We start from the raw sequence: 23,326 nt of genomic DNA on the forward strand, positions 1-23,326 counted from the left end.
CACTGAGCTGATGGATGTTAAGAAACATCCTGAAAGACTGAGAGGTGTTTTTCTAAACTGAACTGATGAGAATAGGCTCAGCTAATGATTCTTTGATGTAGCTTTTTATATGGCATCGTTGATATAAGTTTTATGGATGCAGTTGCTATAACAACATAATGCATGGTTAAATATAGTAGCTCCTATTTTCCACTCAGTTTGCTCTGCCCTAAGCAGACAAGGACTATTCTTTTCTGTTCTAGTTGGGATGAAATGGATTTGATTGCTCACTGAAGAAAACAAATGTTACAGTCCTTCCTCCCCCTCACAGCGGCCATTTCTCTCCACCTTAAGCAAGCAAATAACAAAATCAACAGCCCTCGGTTTACTAGGCAAGAAGGCTTGTATAAAAATCAAAATGCAAGATGACTCATGCAAAGCTAGAACTCCTTGATACTACATGTGATCTCAGTGCAAACACTGTCATTTCAAAGTGCAGGAAAGAGGTTCTCAGATATTCCTGTCACGTATTATTTACCATGGTTATTATTGTAGTGCTTTAGTGACTGACCAAATACTAAGAAAGGGAATTAAATGACCTTGATGTCACTTGAGACCTGTTCATTCTTGTGAATGTGTGTACAGGGTCCAGTCTTGGCCACAGGGAAAGCTCCTGCTTTGAGGATAAAGGAGAATTATGTCCAAATCCAGGCCACAGGGAAAGAAATAGAGCTACAGAAAATTGCATTCAATTCCCTCTTCTTTGCTATGGAGTTGGTTTCGGGTTTTTTTTGTTTGTTTTTTTTTTGCTTGTTTCTTTTGATGATTTTTGATTTTTTTCCAATCTGGAAAGCAGAACTGAAATACTCCCAGGGGAGATCAAATATCAAACAGCAATTTGTGTTTCTCCCCCATCCTATTCCTGGGTGTTTTTGTTGGTTTTTTTCCCTTAGTATTTTTCCCTTGCAAAAGAAGAAACCCACTCTCAAACCTTGGCATTTCACAGATCTGAAGGCTAGGTATATAACAGCATCTAGACTCCTTGCAGGGTGTCACAAGGATATTTGGTGCAAGTGGAAGGAACATTGTTTCTGAATAGCTTCTGCTCTTCTGAACATAACTTCTGTCCCAGATCCTAGAAAGGTTATTTACATTCTTAGCAGATAATGCTGAGCTATGATCATTTCCTGAACTGTTGTGCTTCTTGCAGCTGTTTAATAATTTGTATCTCCTGAAGCAAGGAGCAGTGGAATGGATCATATGCCCTGTCGTACCTCTGCTCTTGCAGCAAGCAACCTCTCAGTGGGCATAAGGTCAGTCCCCCAAACAGCTGAGTGTTGCTTTATCAGCCTTCTGCTTCACCCTTCCCACTTGCTGTCATAGTGGAGGCAGAGTCCTGCAGACCTCATTTAAAGATGGCTAATAAACAAACGCATTCCACATGATACCTAGAGAAGAGAGTTCATTTGTCTTTTTGCTGCCATGCAGCACGCAGGCCCTGGGGGCAGCAACCTCTGCTCTGCAAAGCCCTGCTAGCAGGGGGTATTGTGAGAAGCCCCACATATGCTCCTGGTGCTGCCTGCACTAGCCAGTATATAAGAACTCACCAGGGCACTGAAAATCAGGAGTGGTACGGTCACGCTCTACTTCCTCCATGACACAAACTGAAAAATAATGAGAGCAAGCAAGACACTAAAAATAAAATTAACCTTTCAGTGACAACAGCATCACTCCTGGCACGCACAGATGACTGAGTTGCCATGCTTATTTTTGCTGATTCAGGACCAGAAAAGAGATGAGACACAAACTGGTCCTTAATTAATGAGAGATGTTTATATATTCTGAAACAAGTGAGACCACCTCATCAGCTCAGGGCAATATTCTACTTAGGCTAAGGACTAATGCAAAGATCTGGGCTCAAGGGGCCTCCAGATAAAGAATAGTTCTCAGGAAGTTACTCTGAGACAAGAAAAAGGTTAACAATTCCCTGTACATATGTAAGAAACCTACAGTGCAAAGGTGGTAAAGTGATTTCTGCACAGGTACAAAGTGACACAAAAGCAGAATCGGGATAATAGTTGCTACAGCTGCTACCCTGTTTTCCCTATATTTCTTCAGGACACAGGGGGATATCTAACAGTCTGTCTTCTATTTCTATTTGCAAGCCCTATGGCAAACTGTCTGAGGGGACACCGAGGGTCCAGGTAGCTGGAATCTCTCTGCAAACTCTCTGCAAATGTGTAAGCATCAGCCATCAACCTCTGTCCTTTGCTCACCCCTCAAGCAACATTGTGCTGGAAAGCATCTCACCACTTAGTCCAAACAAATGCACTGTTTACTTTAACTTCACTTCCCTTTTTTCTGTTAAGATATTTCAGAAGATCTTGGGAAAAGCCACGATCTCCTCTAACACTGAGTTCCAGCCATGAGATAGGATCAAAGATTCTCAGCATCTTCCCAGAGGAGCTCAGTAGGTCCCAGTATGGGATGGGTGGCTCTGTAGCTTTCTTCAAGCAAGTAAGAAAGGAAAATGACTATGATGTTGGAGATGCAGAGTTACTTGAATTGCACAGATGATTCAGAAAACAAATGGGTGCTAAAGATACAAGATAACTTGCTTGTATCTTCTGTATTTTGGCAAAGAGTTCTTCTCATGCCTGGAAAAGACAGGGAGGGCTCTAAGGGAAATCACTCTAGGACACAATGAATCTGAATGAGCAGTTAAAATAAAATATGGTCAGCTGCCTTGCCAGGAAAAAATTGGGTGATTTTTGTCTAGCATCCTTCCTACATCACAACAGAGAATTTAAAGAATAAAGTGATAAAGCAATGAACTGACTTGGGAAGATCAGTAAATAGGAACAGCTTTAGTGAAAGAGCAATATCCTTTGCCCAGAGTAGTAAATTCAGATAATCAGATGGCATAGCAAACATCCTCTTGAACAGTGGTGCAGGCCTCTCCAAAATTCCACTACCACCAGCTCATGCATCTATTCACATACTCACCTCAAACCAGAAACGCAACGATCTGTGGCACACTTCAGTGCAGGTGCATTCACTACACTGCACTAAGAGTAAGAATGCGTCACTGCTCTGAGATCAAGAATGAGAAGAGCAAAAGAGGCCTCAGTGAAAGGAAGACCAGCAAAGCACCAGCAGGTGGAATAATAAAGGGTGCTGTGCGTCATTTACAACACTGTAGGCACTCCTCTAAATAGCATCACATCCCATGGCCTGGCACACAGGTATGAGCAAAGTTAATACTGCTCTTGGCTCTAGCTGGCAGTTAACTGCTTACACACAAACACCATGTTCACTCTGTAACACTACAGGGAGGCATCCGACAAAGCACGCAGAACACTGTACCTTAAAGCAGTGTAGAGAGCAATGTGGTTAGCATGACCACTCACTCCTCCCGCATCAAAAGTTACCACCTGCAAAATAAAACCACAGAGCAGTAAACATTTTGAAGAATAAAGAGACAATGCAATAACCAGCTTTGACATCTAACGCAGCGCTGTCCCTGCCCATTGTCTCCAAAGAGTTGTTTTTGTGTTGCACAATGTAGCCTTTGTGCGTGAACTCAAGTTACAGAAACACAACTAAACAAATAAGTGAGGACACTCTGGAACTAACCAACTATACAGTCTAACAGCTTAAACAAGGGAGAAATGATAAGTATCATGTTCCCAATGGCAGGATGCTCCTGTTACTTATTATGTAGCCAAAAGGTTACTTTCAGAGTAATCTCATGCAAACTTGTTCTTGTCCCAAGTAGTCCAGCTCTATGAATCACTCTCTCCTGAATCTGAGAACATACCAGAATGCCTGTGAACTGCAGGGTGAGACTATAAGCTTGCTGTGCTGTGATTCAGGACAAGATTGCTCTAATAAGAGCAACACAATTGTGCATTACTGTCCTGATTGTAATGAGACTTCATCACACAACAGCAATAGTTGATAATCTGATATGAGAATAAACCTTTTTAAGGAATCAGCTGATTGCCTTCTTTGTACAGCCAAGTCAGGCTGTCAGCTGAATGAGAAGAGCATGTTGTTTTTTTGCTTCTCTACAGGGAGAAATGAGGACTTTTTAATGCAGAAATAACATCTGAAAGTAGCATTAACAAGTTGCCATCCAAAGCATGGAATACCCTTGGCTCCCAGTCCTCAGAGCCACTCAATAACATACTGGGGCAAAGCATCCACCCTAAGTGCTCATTCTGCACAGTACTGTGAAGTAGGTATCAAAAGATTCCTGCTACCAATCTGGAAGACAAAGTGGCAGCACAAAGTGTAGGGCAGACAGGGTATATATGCTGGTACTGGTATGGTTTCCATATGGTGAAAGTGACAGCCCTTCAACAGCATCGTTAGGCTTCCACACTGAAAGAGGCCAAGCAGCAGTTCTTCACAGCTCCTTTCTCCATGACCAGGAAGGAATCAAACTCCCTACATTTCAACAGATATTTGCTTCTTTGCCAGCCCATTCTTTCTCGAGGGAAAAAAAAATGTTACCGCCTTGCTTACTCACCACAGCTCCCTCCTCAACATCTATTTTCTAAGCAAGGCTTGAACTACTGGGTTAATGATCAAGGGAAGATCAAAAGCCACCCTGCCCATCCTGCAACTTTCTACTCCACCCTCCAACAGAAGAGGCCCTTTCACACATAGGAGATACCGTGTAAAGGACAGGAAACAGAGACAGTGAAAAATACTTCAAATCCCACAAATCCCACAGGCTCCAGGCAAACCTGCTAACAAGCCCATGCATCTAGCACAAGCCCACAGACAGACCCTCTGCTTTGCTCAGTGGCTGTAATTGTGTTGCCACCAAGTAGCAGGTGTCTTCTGATTTGGCTGTTTTTACTGTACGTCAGCACTACTTGACAGTCTGTCTGCAGGGACTGCATGGTCTGGAATGGTGCTCAGCTCTCCCTAAGATTATCAGCTTTTTAAGTAGCTCATCTAGGAAAGATGTTACTGAATTCTGTACAGCTTGAGGAACCAGCACAGCACTCTGCACTCTACAGATAAGAAATAGTGCGCTCTGAACTCATCTCTACCTATAGTGGAGCTCTCCTGACACAACAACGTGTCCCACTCACTACAGGCAGAATAAATTCCTGAGCAAGTGATTAACAGTGAGAGTCTGATAAGGATTGGATTGGACTCTCACTTGACCTTTTAACCATACAGGGACAGAGCAAGCTTTGTCTCTTCTACCTGATAATTTATGTTTATGTAACCTGTATAAATAAAACGTCTTCAAGATTACCACCCTGCTGTAAAATGTGGTTGAAATCAGCCAATGGGCTCTAAAGTCTTTTGAAACATGCACATGCACACACACAAATTGCATTATACTTGTTTCCTTGGGAAACCAAACTATAAACTCAAGGCAAGCCAAAACACACATTTTCCTTTCTATAGCGAGCACAGGAGAACAAACTAGAAGACCAAGATAAGAGGCTACAGTGAGCAGACTAAATAAGCTAATCACTACTTTGACAAAACTGGCTCAGGCCAACTATGGGAGCATAAAGTTGGGTTAGGAAATGTTCTTGACATGGAAATTATCTGCACAGAAACACCTTTGGAGGTTTTCCTTCTCCACATCTGTTCTGAAATAGGAGTTGCTGCTCTTCATATTGCTGTGGTTATGTAACATGTGAACCAAGTAAAGAGATTGCACGGAGTTCACTTTAAATTGATACTGTCTAATTTACTGTTAGCACAATTGCAACCTAATAGGCTGTGTCTCTTCAACTGCAGAAATCTGTAAACATAACTCCCACGGTACCTGCACACTGACCTGGTCACAGCAGCATTCACCTGATCTGCAGATAGGTCATCTTTGTCCTCAAAGATCCTTCAGGCTGACTGTGACACATTGGTGGTGCCCCCTATCCAATATGTAGCTTCTAGGTCTGGGTTCTAAAACAGAGCACTGACTCCACAGCATCACTGTGGTGCTCATGGCTTATAGCAGGCAGCAATCACATGTAAATATATTCCTCAAGCTTCAGGGATTAATTTCATTGATGAAAAAAATCTGAACTTCTTTCTCACATGATGAAGATATTTTCACATGGGAGCATTTCCTTCCTCCACATGGTGCAGTTAGCTCGCTTCCTTCAAACACATAACCTGAACCAGGCAGATGATGAAATCAAGCAAACCATCAGGGCAGGATGAAGAAACCGGAACATCTTGAAACCCTGGGTTAAAAACAGGCTTAGCCAGTCCTGGGAGCAAAAGGGTAGGATAGGAAATACACTTGATGTGGAAATTATTGCTCAATGAAATCTTCAGGGCAAGAGGGAGTTCCCTCCCCACACCTGTTCTGAAATGGGAGCTGCTGCTGTTGGCGTTGCTGGGTTTTCTTTTGGGTGACCTTGGTATTTAGGAAATCGAGCTTTCATTAATGGAAACCAGAGCAGCAGCCAAGACAAACAGATCCAGAAATCCCATCCAGAGTGGGGAGAGCACAGAGGAAATTACTCAGTTACAAGCAGAAAACTCCTGAGAAGTCTGGAGTCCATGCTCCCTCTACATGCTGTGTGTGCTGCAGAAGCTGTGTGTCTCCCTCACTCTGTCTGGCACTGTACAGTGATTCAGAGCATACATACCTACTCAAGTACACTGCTGTAGATAGAAACATCTTCCCTTTTTAAGAAAGACCATCCCATGAAGTGCTACAGCAAGAACCTGCATTCTAATAGCATCATTTCATAGGCCCAAGGGTCTGGCTATCCAGACTGATTTGGAGCTGAGCAAAGACAATGGGACTCTTCTGCAAACAGCTGAATGGATAATGTTTCCAGCAGCCTATGGTGGAAGGCATCTTCTAATCTCTTATTGCTGAATTCTGGTATTGGCACTGCAGCTGCCCTGCTCACAGTCTGAATGTCACCTTGTAATCCAAGCTTTGCTGTCACCAAACCTGCAATCCTGAAGAGGAGAATTTAATAATCTGGGGCTGCCTGGGGCCCACACAATACTATGCAACTTCATTTTCTTTATATGCCAAATACTTTCTAATCAGGATCAAGACTATCCTTGGCTGCTCCCCCAGCACCACTGGCTTTTGCTTATAAATCCAGCAGGCAGGAAATAATTTCCCAAGTCTATAAATTAGTTTTCGATTTGAGCACACCAACTGTTAATTTCTGTGCCTGCTCTATTTAGCGTGGAGCTTGGATGAAACATGTCCCTGTAGCTCTCAACAAGACTGAGTTACTCTTGGACTTCCAGGGCAATTGTGGAAATGAGTAACAATGCAATGGAACAAAACTATGCCTAACACGGTGCCTTGCAATCTTTCAGACCTGCTGGAATTGCAGCATGCTTCTCCACTACCAGGTGACACACGTTCTGTAAATAAAAAAATACCATTTTCTGTGATAAGACTACAGGGAAAACTGGAGACATTTTTCCCACGGGGATAGTAAAGGCAGTATATGTCTTCCAATCACGTTAACTTCAGTGAATTAGCTGGATGTGCTTGAAACTCTGTTAACTTACATTTTGATTAAGCTCTTTTAACACGTTAAGCTAATCCTATCAGTTTCACCATTACTGAAACAGACTCAGTTTACCTTTCAAGACAAGGCTACTGTCTGAGGACAGCAGAGATGAGCACAGACTGGCAAACACACAGCAAGTTTGCAATTCCAAAATGCTGGAAGTTGGACAAAGGCAATTTGGTGCTTGCTTTCTGTTGTTGGCAAACTAGGTCTGCTCTTTCCTGAAAGGTATTACAGCAGATATTTGAGACCATGTGATTACCTGTGACACTGAAAATAATGCAAGTTCATGGGGCAGTTCATGACCACCGTTCCCATGAAGATGCTTCAGTGGCCACTGATGCTGCTGACATTCTGCTAGAATCATTTGTCCTCATTGCTGCTGAAGGAACTGCTAAGGGCAATGCAACAGGCCCTGCCACAGCACTCTTCATTACTACAGCTACACCCTATAATACCAGCAGCACAGCAGGGCAAGCACTAGTGGTTGTGCATGCTTCTTGCTTCCCAATTCCCCACACTTGATTTTTCAGCTCACGCTATGTTAGTGCCAGACTCTTGCTTCCCCAGAAAGAACAGCTTGAGTTTAATTTCCTCTGAGGCAAAGATCTAACCCTCTCTAACCATCTATAGAAAGTTCTGGTGTTCTCAGAGTTTCTACTGGGATTCCAGTGCACTTGTCCCAGTGCCCAGGAGAGTCACAAAAACGCAATACAAATCCTGTTGTTTTAGGAGCTTTCAGATTAGATTAAAACCTATCTATTCACTGGATCAAAAGGCACAAAAGGACTGCACGAACACTGGATTTGTCTCTGTGCACAGCAATATATTCCATGGAAAATTAGCACAGAATCAATACAATTGGATACATGTTGCTGTTTTGCATGCTCAGGTGGCTCTCATGCTGCAGGAGCTGCGGCTTCTTGTTTTGCACACTGCTGAAACACTTCAAAGTTTTTTTTGTGATTTTGCTGCTAATCAGTGTGTGACAATAACATGTGTGATCACAGCAACGGTCAACAGAAAAGAACAGAGCACAGTTTTCCATGTTTTCTTTTCCTATTTGATGGAAAGAACTCTATTTCTAGGAACTCTGGTTTAATAACCTTCAATCCTGCCCTCACTAATCTAGCCTTCTAACAAGCCTGCCAATGTCCTTCAAACCTAAGCCTAAACCAATGCCTAAATCCCAATCAGGCCCTTTTTAGCAATAAAACTTAGTAACATGGGAAAAACAATTGTTTTAAAATATAAGAAACATTTGAGGAGTTACTAAAACAAAACCTCTCCACTGTTTATTTCCCAATGAGAAGCCAAGAAAGATCTCCAGATAGGAGTGGCCTAGAACAGTAGCTCAAAAGCGCTGCCTATGTGGTAGGAAGTTTCACATTACCAGGTTGATGTTGTTGGCTTCTATATGCTTCAGCACGAAGGAGGCAAGGAGCCGTGCGTCCCATTCAACAGAAGGACTGTCTGGAAGATCCCTAAAAATGACAAGTGCAATTAGTCACTTCAATCCTGAAAAACTTTGTAAGAGCCATGTCAGAAAAGAGACTGAAATCAAGATATATTTATTTACCACTTAAAACCACTGAAACCTTACTTAGAGTCTTAGAAGTCTATATATTGGGAAGTGGAGGAGGGGAAAACAAGGCTGGAAGGGAAACAGCAGTTCCAACACCCTCCTTTGCCAAGCTCTCCTTTTCTTCTGACCTCTATGGCAGACTTCCTGGCTGCTCTATTTCAAGCAGCACCTATTTTGTCCCATGATTCTTGTTCTCTATTTGTCCCAGTCAAATTCCTCTCTCTACACATAAAGAAATAACTATCAAATATTTATTTAAAAGCTCTTTTAAAACTCATTTTCCCAAAAGGCTTTCTAATTGTTATCTACTGGTGAATTACATACAAAAAATAGCATACTCTCATTTACAGAGGACTAAACCATTAACCTCAACCAAAGGACAACATAGTTGTAATTATATTGCGAGGATTTGATAGCAGTTCATCTGTTTTTTTTAACTGCTTTGCATACTAACTCATCTGTGACAGAGTGCTTTCCCTAGGTATTTCAGATTGCAAGCTCCTACGGACAGGGACTGTGATCCAAATGCAAAATAACATCAGGAAGCCAATAGAATTATTCCATATTTACACAACTGCCAGCTGAATTTGACCTGTCAGTAATTACGTATGAATGATGCCAAAAAAACATTGCTTGCAAAGTTAAAAAGGTTATTTGTAACAACAGCAAAACATGCAGCTGCTGAATACCAATGATGACACGTTCAACTGGTCCTTTGCTCAGACCTCCTCCATCCTCCGATAGTGTGATAATTGCTATGAGGTGGTTGAGCAGAAAAGCAGCTTCACAGCCTTTTCACAGACACACAGGTTTCAGCTCTGACTGATCCAGCTGTGTGCTGCTGGGAGCAGGGGAGCCACTTCCCAACACTCCTCATGCCTCACTGACTCCCAAGACAGAAAGGCTGCAACACCTGCAGCAAAACAGGACAGCATCTCCCTGGCTCATTCTCAGCCCTGATCTTCATGAGAGATCTCCTGGCCACAAATCTTCCCACTGCTGGAAATAGCAGTTGCAGTGGAAGGAGGAACCTCAAGCACAAACTGAGCGTTAGCACATTAACCATCCTATTTCATAGCTCTGTCCAGCACAGGCCAAAATAATGTGCTGTTAGAAACCACAACAATAAAAAAAGGCATTTCTATATAATACACATTCTAGTCATGCTCCCTGGGTTGACATTACTGACAACAGAAATTTTTGTTTGCCAGTCCCTGTTGTACAGACAGCATCTTTGCCTGATGTACAAAAGGCATTTGATTTTCATCACAGAAAAGATCCTTCAGTACATCTGCTGGCTGTCCATCCAGTTAACAAACCTGCAAGTAATCTGCTCAAGACAAAAACTTTCCCATCTTCTGGTCGAAGATGAAGCAGCCCTGAAGGTATTACAAGTTCCACCACAATGCAGCAACCTTTATATTGAGCACATTTCTAAAACGTGCTTCAAAATATCCCAAGAACCCAAGAACATGCACACTGAGAGGAGTCTAAGAGTGCCTCAGCTGTTTGAATGGCACCTTTGAGGTTATGTCAAGGCTTAATCTGATAATATTAGAGTGGTAAATTAGTCTAAATGGATTCTCTGCTGGCCACATAGAATGCAAATACCGTTGCCTGTTTTGGACAGTGGACAAATGGAGCTGTGGAGGAAGTTCCATTGAAGTAGGAGTGCTCCAACAGCAAGAGGTCAGGAAAAAAAAAATAGGGCTTGGTATTTACAATGTCCAGGAGGCTCCTGGTGTCATATCTGCTGCACTGTATTGGGCTGTCTCCAAAAATGCTGCCGGGTAGTGGAGCAGGTTTTAACTAGTTCAGACAGATAAAGATCCTCCTCCTTCAATGGAAATGAACTGCTGGAGGCAAGGGTTTAAAATCCCTGGAAACAAAACAATCTGAAGGCACGAGCAAATTAACTCAGTGAACACCAAAGTGATTAGATGGGAATGTTCTCCAAGAAAAAAATCTACTTCTACCCACTTACTGCTGCTCATTCACTCCCAGTAAGAAAAAAAAGCTTTTTCCCTGTATAATGTCATTCATTGAGCACCAAAGATAGAGAAGCAAAATTATAACTCTTTAATAGCTGTGATGGCCCACTGAGACATCCTTAGCTCATTCAGCAAACATGAGAAGTGACACAAATTAAATGACGTGCCCAAAGTCACCCAGAGAAATCAGCAGTAGGACTGCCAACACATCAACCTGAATCACTTCAGGATTATTATTACTAGTGTTTGCTAAGAGTTTAATACTTTGTGCAGTCATCACGATCGTACAGACCGTGCTACAAGCATGAGATCAATGGCTTTCTGCCTGTGCTCTGGAAATAATAACAGTCCAGCCCACGTAAGGATGAAACATGACAAAGAAAACCAAGTTCATACAGCCTGTACCTACACACGAGATGTTCTTACAGGAGGCCTCTGCGTGGTAGAAGTGTACAAACTTTCAAAACTGCCATGCTTCAGTACAACACATTCTTCCTAATATTCTACATCAGCGCTCAGCAAATTTGAAAGGTCCACTGACTTCCTGGACTATTCAAGTAAGTTGCATTTGTTACGTTTTTTACTTTTAGGGCTTAGTATGAGAAACATTCAGCATTTCAACAGTTAATTCCACACTGCCTTTCTGGCTAAGGCTGATGATGCCCCTGAGCTCAAGGTCGAAGGGCTAAGATAAAGGACTATAAAGGAGTGAAAACTAGCACATTCCCTGGAGCAGACTGGAGCTTGTCCCAGGAAGAACCATTCCCCACGCTCTCTCTCCCTGTCCTCTGCCCCAGAGAGCTCCTTGCTGCTGCTGTCAGTCACTGAAACAGACCAAGATATAAATCCTGCACTGGAGAGCCCTCCCAGGTCGCTGCTGGAGAGTGCCAGTGAGAGAGGTGAAGAGCTTTGGTTACTTGGCCTCATTTCCACCAACCTAAACAGCCTGGAAGTGATCTTTATGGGCATTCCATGTGACTGACGACAAGCACAGGTGGCCAACAGGGAAAAATAGAGAGATGCATAGAAGAGGTAAAAAAATATTTTTAATGAAATGAGGTTTCTCTCCAGAAATGTTTTATCAGCTGTTTTCAGTGAAAATTGTGCTGTGCACTGTACAGGGGAATTTACAGCTGTGCCGAGGGATCTATAGACTGAAGGGAGAGAGAAATAGAGAATTATTCTGCAGTTGCAGCCAGATAGTGCTGGTTTCTGCTGATTTCAGCAGACCCAGATACAGGAAACACTGTACCTTTGAAAACAAGGTGCATTCTACCTTTATCCATCCAAGGCAATGCCACCATCCATAGGGGGAACCAGACAAGACCTGCGGTTTTCTCCCTCACCTCCTTTCTTCCTCCTTGCCAAACTAGGCTGGCAGAGTGGGCGCTGGTATCTGCAGTCCCCTTCCCAAAGGTCTGCATAGGAAACACAATGCAGAGGGAGGCACAACAAATCATGTGAGCAAGTTAAAGCAATATTCAACCTTGAGCAGATCTCGCCCAGCAGCCTTACAGCTGGCTGAATGAAAGCAATGTTAAAAATCTCTGCTCGATGCCAGCTCCCCTCCAGGCCGCCTCCTCTTGCCTGCTGTGGGCTGTGGAGCAGAGCTCATCTTCTGCCTCAGCCTTGGCCATGAACACCCTGTAAATGTTGCCAGTAATGCTGTCCTTGCCAGTAGCCTGGACAATTTTGTTCGGTCATCTTTCTAGGAATCTTTAGGCTGAAGGCAGCTATGTTCCTGTCATTGGGAAGGTGTCTCTAGAAACTTAAACACCTTCACAGATCTGTACTGCCAAGTGACACCTTTCTTATATGATATACTGCTCCATCCCTGTCCAGTTTTCCACTGCTTATCCTCCACGGGTCTTTAGCAACAGCCAGTGCATTTATAACACACAATCCTCTTTCAGAGTCTTCCATGGAATTCATTCTGTTCACAAACTAAGCTCTCATGACCACTCTGAAGGTTAAGTTAAATGAGCAGTTAGCCTGTGTGACATCCACATGGCTTTGCAAAGACCAATTGGGCTGTCCTGGAAGGGACACTTGCAGTGACATCTGTCCCTCCCGTAAGTTGCAGAACTGGGAATCTTCAGGCCCCTGGGTGCACTGTGAAGCAGTGCCTCCCACTGTGTGGCAGCTTCCTGATGGGATCTGGCAAACACACCTCTGCCTTGACATGAAGGTGATCATGGAGAAGGGAGAGCAGAAGCAGCGGGACTCCTTCTGGAAGGTGCCTAGTTGTCCATTAACACATTCTGAAAAAAAATCCTTCAAGGTACTACCATGATTTTCCATTCCATTACACACCAATGAAGTAAAGACAAAGGAGTTTTCTGATTTCTTATTGCCTTTTCATCCTGCAGTGTGACCTTAATCAATCCAAGGCTAGGGACCAGCAAACATTTTTGCATCTTTTCTTCTCCTTACCCCTCCATCCCCAGTGAATGATTGTACATTAAGTCAGCATAATTGGAGATGGATAGTGGATTACATAGGAAACAGGTGAACTGCTGTGCATCGGGCTCCCAGCTGAGAACAGTGACCACAGAGTGTTTGTTGGAACAAAGCACGCCCTTTGTATAGACTTAACTGTACAAAATGAACATCTGGGCAATTGAAACTGGATCAAAAAGCAAAAGATCCCACAGAACAAAATGACGTGAGCGCACAATTAGTGAAAAAGCTATGTGATGACTAGAGGCAATCAGTGACCTTTATATCATAGCATCAAAGTAATTGAAAGAAATGAGTAAACAGAAATTATTTCATGCTCTATAAAGTAGAGCAGAGAATTTTTATTTTTAAGATAATGCTGCGATAAGTTAAGACATGCTAGCCCCAGATCTTGAAGCAGAGCCTCTAAATCCTTCCACTAATATCTATTATCAATTCCTCCTCCTGTAATGAACAATAACAGGAGGGAAGTACTGCTATTCAGCTGCATGTACATCTTTGATTCAAATGAAAAGATCCCCTTTAGACAAAAGACCGGCATCTTAAAGCATCATGTAAAACAGAGAACAGATGCTGTGTGCTTGTTGGAATGTAACAATCCACAATTTAGGAGAACAAGGGAATAAAGCGGGATACTAACAGTTGAAGAATGCAACATTTAGAAATAAAACATGCTTCAAATATCAAAAAAAAAAAAAAAAAGCAGAATGGACTTATTCCTTTTCTCTTGCACTTAACATCTGCAATGTGTAACATTAGACCTACTTTATACACATCTCAAAGGTAAATTAAGAAAGTGTAGATGCCTAAAAGACAGGTTAAGTGCTGACCTCGCTAACGTGAGGCTGAAATCATGCACTGAGAGCAAGAACACAAAGACAGGCAGCACTCTGCTCAGTTTCCTCCCAGCCCAGGCAAGGTGTGCGTGCTCCTGCAGCAGGCTGTACCTCTGCAGATGGTATTCCAAGCACCTCTGTTACTCCCCAGCAGTCAATAGCAACTGGGTGACTGGGGAACAAACTTTCTGACTTGGCCACAATCATGTGTTCCTGTTGGAGAAACAAGAATCCTTTGGGTTTAAATTCAAAGGAATTATCAGAGAATACAGGACTGCTTCTTTGCAAGGTCTATCCAAATGTCCCTGTACTCATTTTTTTGAAATGAATTATTGATGATTTCTCAGCAGAGTTTAATGTCTATTCACAGAGATGACACAATTGCTTATCATAATTTGAAATCTGGTATTCATTTGACGTCTGTGCCTCGGTGCCTTGTTGATAAATTACAGCACAAAGCTCTGCAGGAACAAGTTCATATTCAATGCCTTTAATCAAAAACAATTGATGGTACCTTTCAAGAACAGAAATGCATAGAAACGACAGTGGCTAAAGCTAGTTTTAAGAAGTAACTTTAAAAATCTTGTTTTCAGAAGGCATCAGGCCCAGATATGTAAGGACAGGAAACAACATTCAGCTCAACTAATTGTGAATTAACCTCTGATACAGTCCCAGCTTTCCTATCTCCCACTTTCCAGTCCTGTGAAAAGGAAATATTAATACGTTCCATTTATTTACCTAAGTTTGAGAACCTTCTAAAAGGAGTTTTATGGCCCCAAAACATACAAAAGGCTGCAACAAGCTCCAAAATGCTGATTTGGTGAACTGTTCCACCCATGGCGCACAGGAACACTGCAATAAGGACAATGTCTTCTGGAGCAGCTAGGACTTCCTTAGGGGCTGGTGCCAAACAGAGAATGAACTCCCAAATCAGATGTCATCACAAATTACTTTGCTTTCAGCTGCAAACACCAGTAATACTCCTTGGAACATATCCTTCCTAGCAGAAACACAGTAATACTTACAGTTTAAAATTCCCTAGACACTCCAGTACACATAAGAAACACGAGTTATTTGGGCCAAGTGCTATTCCAACAATGGAGACCCTGCTTGCCAAAGCACGTGATAACAATTTGGGTGTCTCACCTACTGCAAGGTGTCACAGAGCAACACTGCAGCTAAAGAACTTGCCTTCCACAGGGTCATGCTGCTGGAGAATGAGAGTTCTGTCTACAGCTCCTTGTCTGATCCCACACGGCAAATCACACGTGGCAAACATGCATGTAAGAAAGCATCAATGCTGTGCTGCAAACATAGGACCTGCTAGAGGAGAAATGTGACTCGGGAGTCTTGTGCAATTGTCACACTCAGTGCGTGACATTCATGTTCTAACTGTGCTGCTTGAACGTGCTCAGGAACTTTGTAGTCATCGTTACTGATTGACCAACTGCCCAAGGCACTGAGCATCAAATAGCTCAGCTTTGAATTCAGCTGCCAGAGAAAGGAGAGGCCTCTAATTCAGTTGTTTCAGTCTATGCTGAGAAGCCCCAACTTCAGCTTAAGCAGAAATCTACAGTGGGTTAGTTACAAGAATAATGAGGTGCCATGGGGTGCATCAGGAACCCTGGTAACACTATAACAAAAAGTCAAATTCAAGACCCCTTTCACCCTTGAGCTGCATGCTATATTTTAAGCTACATTCCCAATTTTCACCCATATGTGAGTTGCGTTTGTCTTTGAACATCCACTACATGCCAAAATAAGGCCATTTACAGCCCTTTTCCCCTGATAGCCGCGATGAGAGCAGGATATACTACACACACCTGTACTGAATGGGGCCCACCTACCCCACATCAGGGGCACATTTTCACCCACTCACTGCTGAGCGTGGCTCCTGCAATACTTGCACATTGCAGTACTGCAGGCTCACCAGCAGCAGCTTGCCAAGTGCTGGGCAAGAAGCCTCCCTTTCAGTTTATAGAAGCTGGACTTCTGCAGGATCCGTTGGGGGTCATTAGAGAGTTCACTGCAAACATCAGTCAGAGGCCAGACTTCGTAGTCTCAGGAGAGCTGGGGCTGCCATGCTGAATTATGAGTCAGCACTTCCTCCTCTGGCCCACTGAAATGTGGTTTGGGCAGCAGACAATAGCGCAGTGTGAAACGCAGTCAATTCCACACACGTCTTGGAGAGGCACGTAGATCACTAAAGTTCCTACCTAGTTCACAAAAACGTCCCAGAAAAACATCCCAGAAAAACAAAAAAAAAAAAAGAAAACCACCAATGTTTTTCTGAACATCCATTGGTGAAGTGCATTTCTGGCACTTATCCCAAATGACTGACAAATAACATCTCTCAGCATTATCTGGTAAACTCATCTGTACACTTCTAATAAAAGAAACAACTTCAGACACTCAAATGTCCAGCATCCCAGAACACAACTGCCAGGCAAGGGCATACACGAAGCAGTTCTTTGGTTCTACGTCCTCCTAAGAGCAAAATGATGTGATGGAAGCACTCAGCAGAAAGATACAGCACCCATGGACTACAGCAGTCAGTAGCCTTTGGCAATTTTGCTCCGTGTTCCCAGAACCATCTGCTCTTGCCTCTATCTTCCATCTGGGAGGTGATAAACTGATCTGAAACCAAACAGGATGGACTCATCCCAACACCCAGCTCCTTGGACCCACTGATTTACCACCTCAGCACGTCTGTGCCCACACTGGTACTTCTGATAATAAGAACACAGCACATTCTCCCCAGATCATCACCTCTATCGTAAGAAATGAGCATCGCAAGGCCTGTATGGAATCACCAGTTAGCTCTAGAATATCTCATAGCAGTGCTCACGTCCTCGTCTTTGCCATAGTGCCTAGGAATTAATCTGGAGCCTGACAGTCTAAGATGTCCTGATTGAGAACAAAAGGCCCAGCAACCCTAAATTCAAACTTCTGTTTTACATTTGAAATATGAACCACCAGGAATACAAGGACTGTGAGGGACAGACCACAGGACTTCACTCTTCCCTTCCTCATTTCTTTTGTTTTGCAAAATGCTTTGAAAGAAGAACAGAGCAGCATGGCACAGCTTGGGACAGGGAGCATTAATACACGCACTGAATAGCCAACTCCAACCACCAAGAAGCTGCCAGCACAAATCCTGGCACTACTGGCTCAAGGGCAGACCCCCAGTTTCAGAATGCTGGGAAGGAGGGCTCACTCTTCTGGCAGAGCTGCAGGAAGCAGACAGGTGGAGTGGGGATGCAGTGTGTTCTTTCTAGCCAGGATTTAACTACAGCACTGACACATATCATAACGTGCCCAGGTGGAAAGGGTACAAAGCCAAGGGAAGGAACAGAAAGCCTCCCTGCAGCAAAATCCTTCAGAGGCAAATGGCTGAAACACCCCAACACGTAGCTGCTGTTTCATCACAGCGTTAATAGTGAATCCATTTGCTCTTGGAATAAGAAATACATTGTGTTGTATAGCCAAGAACTGCAGTCTCAATCCTGCCTCAGGTAAGTCAAACAGAACATTGATGTTGGCTTATGGCATGGGCTGGACTCTCTTAAACAAGGAAAGCTGAAAGTATAACTACCTTTACTGAAACTATGGGCCTTGATTTAGTCCATATAACAAGCAAAGCAGTCAGAAACCTCCAGAGAAAGCCTGCAGCCAAATCAGTCCCTCAGCCACTTCAATTAATCATCTAGCAAAACAAATGTGGAATAGTTGCTTTATGGACATTTATTTCTTATGCCAAAATTCATGTAACTGCAACTTCAGCAGAGATCTCAATGGGACGATGGCCTGATTCCAAATGCAGCTTCCCATGTCACAACGTGTCAGCTTCCCAATACCAATCCTATCCAAAAAGAGGTTTCCTGAATCCCCAGGCTCCCACAACAACCATCTCCTGCAACTCTCTTGACCTAAGCAGTGATAATGGAGCAATTTGTCTTGAAATCCTGGTGTAACCATGCTATGTAACACTGAGGATGCTTGGAGCTGTCTAGTTAGGTGCTAATTTTGTTACAGCCATCAATTCACTTCCTTTTATAAGACAGCTTGTACCAAGAAGTTAAACATCTAATTGTGAGCTCCATCCCACAAACTTTACAGACATGTAAAGATTCTACTCATGCAAACTGCAGGCACTGTCTTGCCAGCCCCACTCATGTGCATGCCCCAATTAAACGATTACATGAGCAAGCTCTCAGCCAGTCCCTTCTCTTTCCCTGGAATCGCTGAATACCCGCACCGCAGCCAGGCCAGAAACTATGCTCGGAACTCAATTTGCAGCAGCTAAGTGGGACTCAGCAACAATGAACAAAACCAGCACAACGCGATGACCTTTATCGTTTGGGCTCCCTCTCCTCCTCGCTCGGACTCCACGCGAGCGTTACACAACAGCTTTGCTATAGCAACGGCTCTGTGACCGGCAGTAACCCCGGCCGTGCTGCACGCCGTGCAGCCGCTGAACTTTGGCCCAGTCTCGGGAGCGAGCCTCCCACCCGCCTGGCACCGCGCGCCGGCCTGTTTACGCAGCTCGCAAGTGGGAGGCTCCTGGCAGCCTCCCTGCAGCCAGCAGGATTTCTAGGACCAGGCCAACATTGCCAAAGGCCTGAAATGATTAACTCTTGGGAGCTGGGCTTTCACGCTCCGGCGGTGCCTGCAAAGGGCCCAGAGAAAGGAAGCTGCCCAGCGGGAGCGGTGCTTCCCCCGCAGCACTGAGTGCCGCAAAGACGCTCAGCGAGGGGTGACGGTAAGGAAACCTATAAGCTTTAAAGTAGGGAACAGTATCTTTTCTTCTTAATAAGTCACAGATGAGCAAGGATAATGAGCCGGGAATATAGTAATACCCTATTGAGCACTGCATGCCAGGAACTGCACATACCTGCGTCGTACGGGGGTGCAGGAAGCTACTGGTGTGGAACTGGGATTGGGCAATGGCCGAGTCCTGGTCTCTGCTGCATGTTACCAGTAGCAGAAGGCACAGAGTTCCTCGGAGACAACAAAGCTGCATTCTGCAAACACCTCATTAAAACAGTTGTTACAATCTCACAGCACAATCCTGTAACAAAAGGCTGCAGATACCCAACCTGCAGCCACACCACCACCATGCAAACAGCACCAACACTTCAGCACATCATTTATTTCCACACATTAACAGACACTCATTAACTAAACCCCTTACAAGTCTGGTATGGGGCAGTAAGCATGCAATAACCTCCACATTTTCTAATGAGTAACTCAAGAAAGAGCTCAGGCAGCTCTCCCTCAAGAGCCTGAGGCCACAGAGCTGAGTGGGAGCAGAGCGTGGTTGGAGCAGGAGTCCCTGCACAGCAAAGCTGCAACACCCACACTCACTCCAGGAATACATTTTATTGCCTGGGGCAAATAACAACCCATTTTTCAACAAGCTCTGCAGAAGCTCATGTCTTCCTGCGTGCTCAGATTGCACAGAAAATCTCTTAATCACCACGTTAACAGCTGCAAATTAACCACTGCTACACCAATACCATAGGAGCTACTTAAAGTACCCCTAAAGCCTGCCAATGGTCAGCATGCCCACCTCTGCATCACCTACTTGTACTCTGGGCTGCAGTGATAAGACACAACCCTGGATGACTGTTTCTGTCAATATTCTTGACTGCTTTCTCTTGTGTTCTCATTACCAGGACTAGTCAAGTCCTGAAACACAGCATTCTCCAGTAAAACCTGGTTATTCCCAGGAACAGATTGTATGGATTTCTCTCCTTTGCTATGATGACCAATTCACTACAGCAAGAGTGGATTCTGTAGACACAGCACTGAAACGCAGGAACCCCTTGGTAGTAGAACCCTAACAGCTACAGCTAAATATGAATGTTTCGTTAAAAACAGAGGAAATAAATTTGTTAGATTCTAAACACTGCAGAACCCTGAATCTTACGCTGAGAGCCTGTGATTCTGTCTCATCTTTGCAGAAACAGGATTGTTCTCCATCCTTTACCAGTAAGGCTGGCTGAATTCTCTCATTGTCATGGATGAGTTCTGCATGTATTCAACCCTCTTAGCACACACTCTGCAATCCCTTCAGCTCAGACCAAACCACTGGCTGCCAATGCTTCATCTTGCAATATTATATAATATTTTTTTCCAAGGCAAATGATAAAGCAGCCTTGGCAGCCCATCATATGGCTATTTATGAGAACAAGAGAAATGCCAAGTATTTGGCTTATGAAACAGAAATAGTGGAAGAAAACATTTATAGCAATGCTACTGTTTAAGACCATAATTTATTACAGATGTGACCCTTCCTTCTAATACAAAGAACTAATCTCACTAATGTTGTGTAATGACGTGAACTAGACAGGACTCAATGAAAAATATATCCAGCCTAAATAGTGAATTGCCTCTTCTATTTCCTGCCATTTTGTACTCCGAAATGAGCACAAGTTCTGATTTTTCAAGCATTATTTGCCAGACTTTTCAGTGCTCAGAAGACCTACAGACTGATTTACAGGAAAACGTTCATCCATCATCTGAAAACAGACTGAATACTTCTAGTACAATTCAGTTAAATATTAACTATTGAAAAAGAGAAAACGCACATAGCTCAGCCAAGATTTGTCAAGCTTACAGTCACAGAAAATGTAAAGAATGTGCATGAAGGGCAGGCTATGTGATCAATTGAATGACTGCAATGCAAATAATAACTGCAGAGAATTAGACTGCAGCACTGAAAGAGAGAGCACTGAAACTACTGTGCAAGGAGTATGGCAGAGTGAGAGTTAATACATGACTTGTTAGAAGAGGGGGCATGACTTGGCATGGAACCATAGCCAAACTGCCTTCATTTCATGCTTCAGTTGGCACAGAAGGATCAGAAAACAAAATCTTCAACCCAATTCTGCTTTGGTTTCCTACACTGCAGTCTAAAATAGATTTTTCTCCCTTTTAATCAAATCTGACTGAAGAAGTTACAGCAGAGAAAGACGCTCAAAGGTGTGCAGAGAAGAATTCATTTCCCACATTTCTGACACCTTGTACAGTAAAGCTGAGGTTATGGATCATATAACTCACTAATCTGAAAAATACCTTTTTTTCCTAATGTGTACTGTGAGTCTGTGACAAACAAAAACATGCACACTTCCTATTAGCTTCAAGTTCTGCTTTCCCCTCTTAACAAAAGCTACTGTTGCATCATTGAAACAATCATGTTTTTCACACAAAGTTGTGCAAAGACTCAAACTGGCTTTCGTATCTCCTCCAAGACAACAGTAAAACTCCATGAGAAACCAGTAAATCCCATCCCACTCCTTTGACATTATTTTAGGTATCTTTTGTACTATTGTATTCATTATAAAGAAAACATCTGTGTCTTCTTAACAATTTATCAGCATTACTTACCTCCTACCAGAATACTTAGTACCTAGTTTTATTCACAGTTGTTTCATATTGGAAATTCTGCATTGCTGGCACTCTTTGTTGGTCCTTTGGATTCTCCCAAACAAAATTCCCATTCATTGATGGAACCACATTAAATTTACTTTCAGCCTAGCAACTGTTCCTTTAAGAACCTTATTCTTTTGATTAGTTTGCTCTAATCTGAAGAGCTGCTCCCACCAATTTCTACTTCGAGCTTACACTGGAACAGAAAAACTTCTTAATTTCATGTATACTGATTGAACGAAGGCCAAAGGGAATAGAACCATTTAGCTTCCACGTGAGTACAAAAGAAAGGCTTCCTTGGCAATATAATTACAGCACACAGATCTTCTAAGAGGAAATGAAGTACAGGGATTTAAGAAGATTAGACCTTACTTCCCCCTTTCCTTTTTTATGATAGTTAGGGCTCTCCTTCATTCACTGCTTCCAGTCTAACAGCATACAATGAGAAAACTCTTACCAAACAGGAATTGGGAGTGTTACAGAAAGACGTTTAATTGGATTGGAATGTGTCAATGAGTTTTTTTCACCACAGGTCCACCATTCTTATTCTGCCCACCTGCAGCTCTAGCCCCTTCCTGAAACTGATTAAAGTAGAAAGCAGTGCTTTCTGTTTCTGGCATGTTAACAAGGTTATGGGCAAGCACATACTATACTGTTCAGGATCTTTGTGTGGTCACATACAGCCTGGTTTGAAGAATCTGATCCATCTTGGTTGTTGCTGTCGAGGAGACCTAAACAATATTTCAGCTATTACAAGAGCTTGTTTGTACAAAGAACTGAGCTTCTGATCCATCACATCACCATTCCAACCACCAGATAAGGCTGCAGAACAGACAGGTGAGACATTTAATGCTACTATACCCAAACACTATCAATACTCTGCCTTGCGGCCGGTGATACCCAAGGGCAATGAGGAGCTTACTTAGCTGTACTGGTAACACTGTGATTGATCTGGGTGAGAAAAACTCTGGATCAGAGTCACTAACTCATCATAAGCAGGAAGAGACAATTGCAACACATGGCAGAGCTAATTAAAGTAGGTTACTTCACTAAACACACTTAAACTTCTGCGTATCACGTTCATAACCTTGTCTTTGCCTTGAATGCTTATTCACCAAAGTAACTTATAAACATTTACTATGTGCCATTGATTTTACATCTTTATTGCTTACAGACTCCCTGGGGTTTTCACTGGCAGCAGACAGGTTATAAACACCTACTGTCATTATGTCACAATTCTAGGATCTCTTCCGATGGGCTGTTGGTTACAAGGCACAAGGTGAAGCACATGTTTTGCCTATTAAGTTAAAGCATGTTCAAATCTCCTAATGTTAGAAGGCTGTCTTTGTCTGTACTATAATGCAGCTGTGGACATTATCCTTCTAACAATCACCCCAAATACTCAGTGGAGATGCTTTACACGTTGCAATAAATAGAATCAATACAGGCTAGAGTTAACTGCGCTGTCACGCAGCATGAATAAAGCACTCCAATGGATACTTTTGGCTACTG

The 23,326-nt window shown here is 43.1% G+C and overlaps 1 protein-coding gene across 4 annotated transcripts in view; it reads right to left on the bottom strand.

Annotated features, from left to right (window-relative positions):
* The window catches only part of PIGL (phosphatidylinositol glycan anchor biosynthesis class L), a 55,911-nt gene that overhangs the window by 8,867 nt on the left and 23,718 nt on the right, over positions 1–23,326 (bottom strand). For all 4 annotated transcript variants that reach the window (XM_048967260.1, XM_048967258.1, XM_048967257.1 and 1 more), the window contains 2 exons: positions 8,902–8,992; positions 3,346–3,413 (listed from right to left, as the gene is read on the bottom strand). In XM_048967260.1, the coding sequence (XP_048823217.1) occupies positions 3,346–3,413; positions 8,902–8,992 (159 nt within the window). The remainder of the gene's footprint in view (positions 1–3,345; positions 3,414–8,901; positions 8,993–23,326) is intronic.

Source organism: Lagopus muta, chromosome 20 (genome assembly GCF_023343835.1).
Source record: "Lagopus muta isolate bLagMut1 chromosome 20, bLagMut1 primary, whole genome shotgun sequence".
Taxonomy (NCBI): Eukaryota; Metazoa; Chordata; class Aves; order Galliformes; family Phasianidae; genus Lagopus; species Lagopus muta.